Genomic DNA, 10606 nt, shown 5'->3' on the forward strand with positions numbered 1-10606 from the left:
CAGACAAATCTGGCAAGGGATTTAAAAAGATCTCCAAATTATTTTAAATACATCATTCCACTGCAAGGAAAATCATCCACAAGTGGCACAAATTTCATACGACTACCAATTAGTCCAGGACTGGCCGTCCCAGCAAATTCAGCCCAAGAGCAGACCATTTGATGAACAAATAAGTCTCCAACAAAATTTCATCACAGGATCTGCTAGTAATTTTTGTAACTGTTGGTGTCAAAGTGCGTGCCTTCTATAATCAGAGAGCACATATTTGACCTGCATGGGAGGCATGCTAGGAAAAAGCCTTTCCAAGATTACAGCCAATGAGCATATAGGGAAAGACCAGGCCTTTTGGAATAATGTGCTCTGGACAGACTGTTTGGCCACAGTAATAGCAGACATGTTTGGTGCAGACCAAATTCAGCTTTTCAGGAGAAGCACCTCATACCAACTGTGAAGCACGGTGGTGGAAATGGTATACTTTGGGGTTGCTTTGCTGCCTCAGGGACTGGACAGTTTGCATTCATTGATTCAACTATGAATTCTGCATCATATCAAAGAGTGCTTGAAGAGAACTTGAGGCCATCTGTCCGAAAGTTGAAGTTAAACTGAAAGTTGACCTTTCAACTGGATAATGATACTAAGCACACGAGCAAATCCACCAAGGAACGGCTCAAAAAGAAGAAATGGAGGGTTATGGAATGGCCTAGTCAAAGCCCAGATTTGAATCTCATTTAAATGTTAGGGTATGTGGGGGATTTGAAACTGGCGGAACATGCAAGAAAACCCTCAAACATCTTGCAACTGAAAGAATACTGCATGGAAGACTGGTGAAAAATTCCAGCAAGCCTGGGGGACAATTATGCAAAATGCCTACAAGAAGATATTTCTACTAAAAGGGGAAATACTAGCTTCTGAGGCCAAGGGTGTACTTACTTTTTCTACAGATATTTCTGTTGAATAAATGATTGAAAAAGCTCATTTTCCTTGTGGTTTTATATCAGCTTTATTTATATGCACTGTTTCAAAGATCAAATGTTTGCTTGTCCAAATATGTTGGGGAAAAAAGAAAAGCCTACAATTTATCCATGGAATATTATTTTTTCACATGACTGTATTAGAGGAGAATTCAAAGTCATTGGCAAAGACGCTTAATCTGGAGAGAATATAGACATTTTATCAAGACAACAACTCCCAAAATACAGACAAAATAACTCATTAAATAAGTGACTGATTTGTGTCTTCTTGTCCATGGCTACATCGGATTTTGTATACATTAGGATGTATAGTACAAAGTGTAAATTTTAAGTAGATACATGCACTGGACATATATTAAATAACAAAAACAAAAGTCTGAATAATTAATATTTATTTCCCCTAATATTAATTAGTAATTTATATATATTAAATATATATTATATATACACACACCTTGCTAGTTCACACAAATCATACTAGCATAAACTGGCTTTGTAATAAAATTCCTTGATGTCTGTCATGCATCACAAGTTGATGGCTCTATGTTGGGGCATTTGTGTACTTTAAATGCACCTGAATAAGTAAATCTCTGTCCACACTGAGAACACTGAATTGGCTTCTCAGCTATATGAATGCGCTGGTGTTGTTGGAGAGAATTCTGTTGGGAAAAACTTTTCCCACACACCGTGCAGCAATATGGCTTTTCTCCTGTGTGACTGCGCCAGTGTATTAGGAGGTTTGACCGTCGAATAAAACTCTTCCCACACTCTGAGCAGTGATACGGCTTCTCTCCTTTGTGAATGACCTGGTGTGCTTTCAGATACCTTTTGGTTATAAAGTTCTTCCCACACTGTGAGCAGAGAAATGGCCTCTCTCCTGTGTGAACACGCTGGTGTGTTTCCAGATCACGTTGTCGAATAAAACGTTTCCCACACTCTGAGCAGTGGTACGGTTTCTCTCCTGTGTGAATGTGCTGATGTTGCTGGAGAGTACTCTGTCGACCAAAGCTCTTCCCACACTGTGAGCAGCAATATGGCTTCTCTCCCGTGTGAATGCACTGATGTGTTTGGAGAATGCTCTGTTGGGCAAAACTCTTTCCACACTGTGGGCAGGGATAGACTTCTTTCTGCACTTGATCAGATGTGTTACTGTTCAGACTACCAAAGATTGTTTGCTGAATACTGGAGCTGATTGTAGGTGTCAAATTGTCATATTGCATCGCTCCTGATTTTGTCAGTATTTTATATTGCTCATAGTGGCATCTTCTGATGTGTTTGTGGAGGTACATTTGAGATGCATAGTAACGTGAACACCAGGAGCAGGTGAAGACTTCATCGTTCATTTCTGGAGCAAAAAATTAGTATTAGAAAATGACTGTGGAATGGAATACAACCATTTCTAGGAAATCATGAGTGTAACAGTATTCATGAATTATTAATGATTAAAGTAATTAGAAATCACTATATAACACTTCCGCTGAACTTGCACAGTGATTGACTTACAAAGTCATGTAGTGTGATACAGCAAGGAAAATAAACAAACACTATTTAGATGTCCTCTACTTATCTTTTTCATAGAGCTTAATGCTATGTATGAATAATACTATATTATAAAACAGCATACAGGCACATAAAAGTAAAAAAAAAAGAAAAAATGTTTTTTTGACTCTCAGAGGGATACTGAGATAGGTTTAATTCCAAATTAATGATATGGAATTGGAATAATGCATAGGTTGATTGCAAAAGGCTGTTGCACTATTACAATCAAATACTGATGCTGAGCTCAACAGGTCTAACATCACTTTGGCCCACTGAGATAACTGCAGCCTTCTCCTTGGCAAGTCATCCTGCCCTTTATGGGGTGCTGAAGGAGAGGCACTGAAGTTCTCCTACATCTAACATAGCTTGACAAACAGCTGGTAATGTGGCTAAGATTCCTCTAAGTCGAAACATAACTGTGGTCCAGGAGTAAAATCACCAGAGAACCTGCTGAGAAGCTGCAGAGTAATGCTAAATAGTGATATGTATTTGATAATATGGTACACAATATGCACAGCACACAGAAATCCTTTGAGAGGTGGAGCAAAACAGTGACCCAACTCATATTTAGAGAGAAATAAGCCAGGAGTGGGAAAACAAGGAAATTCCTAAAAGGCCTCAGAGTTATGTTACAGGTTAAGGATTTAGGGTTTTTTTGTTGTTGTTTTTTTAAAGAGAGAGATGGTTGGGCCTATGTCAGTTAATGCTGGTGAGAGACTGCTGTGTCTAGGAAACACTGGCAGTCGAAATATACAGGTGTGAAAGGTAGAAGCTCCATCTGACAGAGGATTGAAGACACAGAAGGTGGAGGAGAAGACAAAGCCCTACTGAGAAAGATGGTCTGGGAATTCTTCCAAGAAAGAAACTAATCTCAGAAGAGGCAGGGAAGAACAGTGGAGTGGAGGACACTGGCCTCAGTTCAAAAGAGACTGAAAGGAACACTGGACAGGATGATACCATCCTGCATGCAGGTGCACCAGAGGATGCCTACATTATCAAAAGCCCCAATACAGCACATAGTGTCAGGTCATTCTGGGCAGTGGAAAACCACCCATACCCTTGTGAAGAATCAGGGGATGACTAAGCACTAGAACTCCCCCAAACAAGAGCCAAAGGAGGAAAAGCAACATACTTGACTTGTGCTGTGTTTCTCCTTCACAGGGCCAACAGCAAACATGAGTCAGCCTACTGTGATACCAAAGCAAGGGCTTACTTCTGATTCTGTCAATAAACTTGAGTGATCGTGTGTGAGGGCAGCTTCAAAACATTCCAGCTGCCTATAAACCCACAGCATGTGAACATTTAATCCCGTCACACACTAATGAAACAATGGACATCATTAACCTGCTCATCCAACTCAAGATGTTGAACAACATGAGGTAGGCTCTGGGAAAAGCCTGGCAACTCCAGCCTCACTGTCCTAGCCCTAACGTGCAATCTGGGATGTGGCCCCCTGGAAGTGCAGTGGGCCAAATGCATGGTCATAGTCCTATGGGCCCACTTACAGTACAGAAGGATGGTAGACATGGCTACAGCCCCATTACCATATCAGAATCAATCCACTGAAGAGATTAGTGCTGAAATTTGGAAAGAATGGAAAGAATCCACATATAACACAAAACAAGTCGGAACTGAGTACAGATCTGAAGATTCAACCTGGAAATCTGTATGAAAAGTAGTGCATTTTACACCGAGATTTAAAATTAACACACAAGAAGAGTCTCCTTTTTGCATTTATTGCGGCTCAGTGTAGCTCCTACAATACCACGGATATGCGCTAAAGGGTGGCAGTGTGATGCAATTACACTGCTAGAAAATGTGGACAGCTTCTGAAGGTGTCTTGCTGTCTGATCTGATCACATTCGTACTTCAGTGTGTTTTCATGTAGTCTAATGCTGTTCAATTATGATCATCAAAAGATGTACCTTAAGGTCAATGGGATGTAGATGATTGTAAAACCATTTTCTCAAGGATCAACCATCTTCTCTACCTCAATCTTTTTATTTGTAATAAAATCCTCCATCCATCCATCTTCAACCGCTTACTCCTTTTCAGGGTCGAGGGGGAACCTGGAGCCTATCCCAGGGAGCATCGGGCACAAGGCGGTGCCAGTCCATCGCAGGGCACATAATCACACACACATTCATACACTACGGGCACTTTGGACATGCCAATACCATGCCAATACCATGCATGTCTTTGGACTGGGGGAGGAAACCGGAGTACCCGGGGAGAACATGCAAACTCCGCGCGCACACAGAGCCACGGGTATCAAACCCCGACCGTGGCGGTGTGAGGCGAACATGTTAACCACTAAGCCACCGTGCGTCAACTGAATTTTATTGTTAGTGTTAAAGTGACAGTGTTACTTAACTGCAGACAGTAGTTGTACAGACGTAGCCTTCATCTTCAGACTCTTCCTCTTTTATGTGCTTTCTTTGAAATCCTTCGTTCCTTTGGTCCATGGGGGTAATTTGTCCCATGGTTGTTTCTTCATCTGAAATTCAATCATTTACATAATATTAATTTCAATTAAAATTTTAAGCACAAAAACGGACAATAATGTGGCCAAGGGAAAATTTTGGGAGAGGTCCAGTCAATTATTAATTCTAAGAAGTATTATTGAGCTCCAGTTTGGACCTCAATATACCATGTTGTCTTACAGAGACTGATTTCATCTTCGGGTTCTTCCTTCTTTATGTGTTTCTGCTTGTCAACAGATTTGATGTGTCCTACAGAGCTGGATGTCCCTCCACCTGAAAAATTATATTCAAATGCTGTCAATTAGTGTAAAAAATTAAAAAACTTTAAATAAATAAATAAAAAAATACAGAACAGTGATGTTTTTGGTGGCTGGCTCAGTAACAAACTGTCCCCATGTTGAATAAAAATTATTATTCAGCATCAGACTGGACTGTAATGTGCCATGTCATCTTACAGAGGTAGTCTTCATCTGCAGGTTCTTCCGTCTTTATACGTTTCTGATGGTCCACAGGGGTGATTTCTCCCAAAGAGCTTGACGTCCCTCCATCTATTTCTGTCTGCAGATCCCCCAAAAGCTAATGATCAAAGAGTAATAATATTTATTTAGCAAAGAAAGTCAAGTCTGATTTGCTTGGCCTGAACGACCACTTCACATAAAACAGAATGAATTTAGCAGCTACAAGTGATGACCAAAGTAAACGCATCGTCATACCTAGGGAAGGAAAAGCATTAACCCTCTTACCCCTAGGTTCCCACAGTATTATGTCCCATAACCCTATATTCCCCAGAGAAACAGCAAGCCAACCCTGAGTTCCTGGGCCAAAATCAATATTTTAATTTGAACATTTTTAGGCCTTGAAACAACTTATAATAATGTATTTGTGTAATATTACTTTGAAAATGAAGCAGTTTAGTGTTTTTACTAAACTTAGAGCACAATTCTTAACTAGAGAAATTACGAAAAAATGCTCGCTAAAATCCTTATACTAATTTAGAAGTACCATACGAGCATCAGCGTGGTCAATGCCTTTATAAATAATAAATAAATAAATGCATTTTAGCGCCAAAAGTCAAGTTTCTGGTGGTAATCATACCAGCAGGTAGTGTTTTCACGGATGCACAGAAATGGTCCCGTTATAACTCCAGACCCCTGCAGTGTCAGTCGCACTGGTTGATGCTGAAGATGAAGACGGATCAGGGTCTGAATCAGGAGAGTTTGGGTCACTATCAGTTTCGGTTTCGGTTTCAACATCGCCTGAACTTTCACTGCAATCACTATCTAGAATCCCTGCTCTCGCCTGTGTGACTGTGTATGTTTTCTTTTTTTTTTCACTGTTTTAGATGTACCTCTGTTCACTGTAGGTGTAACTTTAGCTGGAACACGATTAGCTTTTCGCTTTGGCATTTTTAGTTAACTTCTACTATTACACCAATATTCACGCTTGGATCTTCATCGTAATGCCGGCGTAAAAACGTAATCACGTCGTGACGTCATCAATCTTACGGGTCAAAACATAATAATTAAATAAGTAAGGAATCATAGCAGAGTAATGCCGGTACACTGGCCTTACGGGGATAACATTCACACTGTAAAGCCGCTATATCGGCCTTACGGGGATTTGGTATAGACGACCAAGCCGGTATATCGTCCTTACGGGAATAGATCAAAGACGGGCAAGCCGTTTTTTTCGGCCATATGGGGTAAGAGGGTTAAGGTTTTGGTTTTTTTTTTTTTTTAAAGTGAAATACATTAAAAAAAAAGACACTTAACACTTTAAATGATAACAATAAAAGCATCCTAGCCCCACAATTTTTACATCATCATCTACATTATTACCTAATTATCTATTCTAATATCAGTATACAACAAATGAAGAGTGTTCTCACAGACTCCTCCGGCTTTTTTTAGGAATTTAATAACTTGTCTAAAGCTCCCAGAGCCGTTGCTTCTTTATCTTTGAAACTTTTTCTAGTTGTATTAAATTCTGTCAATACTTTCATTTTGTCTTGGTTTCAGCATGCAACGATAGGAAAGAGTGAGCGCTTCCTGGAGTGTCTCTATGCTGAAGAAAAACTGAAAACTCAATCTTTACCAACATATACACTTAGGTGGGATATACAATATATTACTTTGGGTTATTTCTAGTGGTCATTTTATAGAAGGTAAAATACAGTATAATTTTTCCAGAAACATTCACATGTATCTGTAAAAAATTACCAACAGATTCAGACAGGACTAAAATCCCAGATATACCCCACCTATGTAAAACTAATCCAGTCAGAATAGGGCATTACTTATTCAATCTTAACTGGGTGAGTCAGAACATGAAATCATGTAAATCTACACACGCATAAGGCTAACCATTACCTGTGAGCGAGCAGGAGTGTGTAGAGAGTGTCTGAAAGAGCCCAGGTGGTCTTCTGCTGATTCCATTATAAATGGTTATGATTCTGAAAAAACAAATGCATATTATCAAGCCAAAAAGGTTGCTGCTCGCTTAAGCATTACTAAAAACGGTCTCTGTTCAGCAGAGGCTGAATAATGATTAAGAAGTGCACCAGATCCAGTCAATAAGGTGCACATAGTTCATGGAATAGCTTCCACCTCAGGCCATAAAAGGCCCATGTATTAGGAGCTCTTGTGGTCTGGAATGGTTTCTGTGCTGCTAAATATGCTTAGTTCATGATTCCTTCCAAGACTCCAGACCCACAAGCCAAAGGAACTCACCAAGGTGCTACAACCTCTGTTGTAAGCAGCAGCAGAAACCAAGGTCTTTCCCAGGTCTAGGACACCACTTCTAGGTGTAGACAGCCCGAGTATGTACTTCATCTCAGCTTTTTATCTTTAGACAAAGACTGATGTTTAAATTCAACAAATGTGATACTGTATCTTAGCATTTTTTTACAGAACTTCCCCACAACTTATAAACCTCACACACTTCAGACATGACACACATGTCACTCAAACATGAAATTAAAAGTGTTAACCTTTAGAAGGTTGTATTATTATGATAAATAAGAAACACCACATATTTACCTGATGCTAAATAAAAACAGCGCTCAATATTACATGCCTTTTTTTTTTTTTAATTACAAGGCTTTTTAAAATCTTATTTACAAGACTGTTAAAGTGTAGTCAGTGGTGTACATAAAAATGTTACTTGATAAACTCAGAACCCAACTTTACTCATCAAAAAGTCAAATGGAAAGCTAAATTTATTTCATTTCTTTCATTAACTTTATGTGAATTATTCCTTTACATTACTAATTCAGTTTGTAATATTGGTTTTAAACCATTTGAGTTTGTGAGTTTCTGCATTTGGGTTTCTGAAAGAAAAAGTATTTAAATGTACCACATTCAATAAACAAGCAATTATATATATATATATATATATATATATATATATATATATATATATATATATATATATATATATATATATATTTGAAATGAATTAATTAATTAATTAATTTATACACAAGAAAGTAAATAAGTAGCCTCAAAAATAGTAGTTTCTCCTTATTTCTTTGGAGATTTACAGTCCAGAATTAATAAATACATTTAATATCAGATGAGATGAACGTTAGCTACTGCTAAACTAAGCAGTGTACGTTTTAACATTTTGTAAGGGGGAAAAACAAACCTTAAATCACAAACAAATGAGTTTGCATGTACGTTATTGACATTTAGCTTCACCACACGGGTTTTACTCAAACCAAATCCCGAAATATATTCAAACAAAGACTCGAGATATTATTTTTAATCAAAGTCACAGTAAAATCCAGTCTAATGTTTGAACGTGAAGATGATTACCTCAATGGGAAACTGTTTACTCAGAGAAATGAAACTGGAGCTCGTCTTCTTCTGTGGTGAGTTTACAGCAGCATCAGCAGCGTTAATGTTAACAGCGCCGCCTGCTGCAGAATCCCGATAGTCACGAGTTCGTTACCAGGGAAACCAAACCTGAGCTGTATTCAAATGTGGTCTGGTGCTATGGTGTTTATGAAACGATTCCACATAAATGTCCATTTCTAAAAACAACGTCTAACCTTCAGCCTCAAATGTTGAACTCAAACAGTTGACAGAGAATTTGTTTATTTGTTATACTCAGAGAAAAGCTAATTGAATGATAAGATTTTGTGAATTTTGTGCTTACACAGCTTGACCTATTGCCGAATTGGATGTATGCTTCTCATCTTGTCCTAAATTGTTTTCACTTTATAGTCATTATATGAGATTTAAAAACATGTATATTTACCCTGTTCAACTTAAAGCCACCAAAGAGCCAAACAGGCACACCGAGGTTGGTCACTGTTATCTTAGGCTAAGGTTATAAATTGATTAGTGTGTGTGTACTCATGCACTCCTATCAGTGGGATTAAAAGCTTGGTCCACTTGTTGGCAGATTTAAAGCCAAAACATTACTTCACCTTCACTGGAAAACTTCCTTTCTTTAATTACTTCATAATGACTTCCTGATTTTTATAGTACTTAAGGAATGCACACTACAGGTCAAAAGTTTGTGGACACTCGACTGAAACGTTTCTCATGATCTTAAAAACCTTTTGATCTGAAGGTGTATGATTAAATGTTTGAAATTTATGTTGTAGAAAAAAAAATAATCGTGCCAACATGTTCATTTCTTTCATTAGAGAACTAATATTTTACTTACAAAAAAAAAACCTTTTTTTTTTTTAATGGATGACTTGCAGTGAAATATTATTATTCTAAAATGTGGAGCCAAAGAATAAAAATAAAGAATGAGTGCATCTAAACTTTTGACCGGTAGTGTATGTCCATCCATTTTCCATACTGCTTATCCTACACAAGGTTGTGGGGAGCCTGGAGCCTATCCCAGGGAACTCGGGACACCCTGGACAGGGTGCTAACGCATTGCAGGGCACAATCACGCACCTATTCACACACCATGGACAATTTAGAAATGCCAATCAGTCTACAACGCATGTCTTTGGACTAAGGGAGGAAACTGGATTGCCCTGAGGAAACCCCCAAAGCACAGAGAGAACATACAAGCTCTCAGTACACAATGCCGTTGTGGGATTCAAACCCCCGAGGGTGCGAGGCAAACATGCTAACCAGTAAGCCACCATGCCCCCCAAGGAAGCTGGGTGTTTCTATAACAGAAAACACAATCAACACAATTATAACGTGTGTCTTTAGAAAACACCAGGAGCAAAGGTAGTGTTCCGGACACAGATGATGTATCAGGCAATTTAACTATTTGTGGATTTATAGTTAGTACCCTTAAAGAGGTGCGTGATCTTATAATGTTATTGTATGGACACTTCCCATTCTAAGAACAGCATCTTTGTAATTTCACACTGTTATGGATATACATTTTAATATTTTAATTTACTGTAGGAGTTACAGATAATGGTGTCATTAATATATCTGAAAACAAGCTGACTGGAGATTTTAATATTTTTATGGGTTTACGTTGTTTTGTAATACCCCTGCATACACATTGATGGCTCTGATACCTGTACTTCTCATTTAAAAGTACTTAATCCACACCAGCTGAAAAGCCAATGCAACACTTGTGTTAAGTGATGTACAAACTCTATACACACCGCATTACTCAGTTTGGGAG

The 10606-nt window shown here is 38.4% G+C and overlaps 1 protein-coding gene across 2 annotated transcripts; it reads right to left on the minus strand.

Moving 5' to 3' along the window:
* Positions 1-1463: 1463 nt before the first annotated feature.
* On the minus strand, positions 1464-8920 carry LOC108258211 (zinc finger protein OZF). Of its 2 annotated transcripts, XM_053675805.1 has the most exons (7): positions 8809-8863; positions 7723-7837; positions 7363-7445; positions 5449-5569; positions 5174-5266; positions 4885-5007; positions 1464-2316 (listed from the first exon to the last, which is right to left on the minus strand). In XM_053675805.1, exons 3-7 carry the CDS (start codon positions 7426-7428, stop codon positions 1490-1492), a joined length of 1230 nt encoding a protein of 409 aa, XP_053531780.1. In that variant the 5' UTR covers positions 7429-7445; positions 7723-7837; positions 8809-8863; the 3' UTR covers positions 1464-1489. The 2 variants fall into 2 exon arrangements, with proteins under 2 accessions (XP_053531780.1, XP_053531779.1); XM_053675804.1 differs by lacking the exon at positions 7723-7837 and having other exon boundaries at positions 8809-8920.
* Positions 8921-10606: the final 1686 nt, after the last annotated feature.

The sequence above is a fragment of the Ictalurus punctatus genome, chromosome 25, assembly GCF_001660625.3.
Source record: "Ictalurus punctatus breed USDA103 chromosome 25, Coco_2.0, whole genome shotgun sequence".
In the NCBI taxonomy this organism is placed as follows: Eukaryota; Metazoa; Chordata; class Actinopteri; order Siluriformes; family Ictaluridae; genus Ictalurus; species Ictalurus punctatus.

Bases quoted from the DNA above. Each gene is read 5' to 3' on its own strand.
- LOC108258211 (XM_053675804.1), bottom strand. From the start codon at position 7,428: ATGGAATCAGCAGAAGACCACCTGGGCTCTTTCAGACACTCTCTACAC. The intron at 5,267-5,448 runs GTAAGATGACAT...ATAATTTTTCAG, and splicing joins TGCAGATGAAGACTACCTCT to GTGGAGGGACATCCAGCTCT. The intron at 5,008-5,173 runs GTAAGACAACAT...ATTGAATTTCAG, and splicing joins CGAAGATGAAATCAGTCTCT to ATGAAGAAACAACCATGGGA.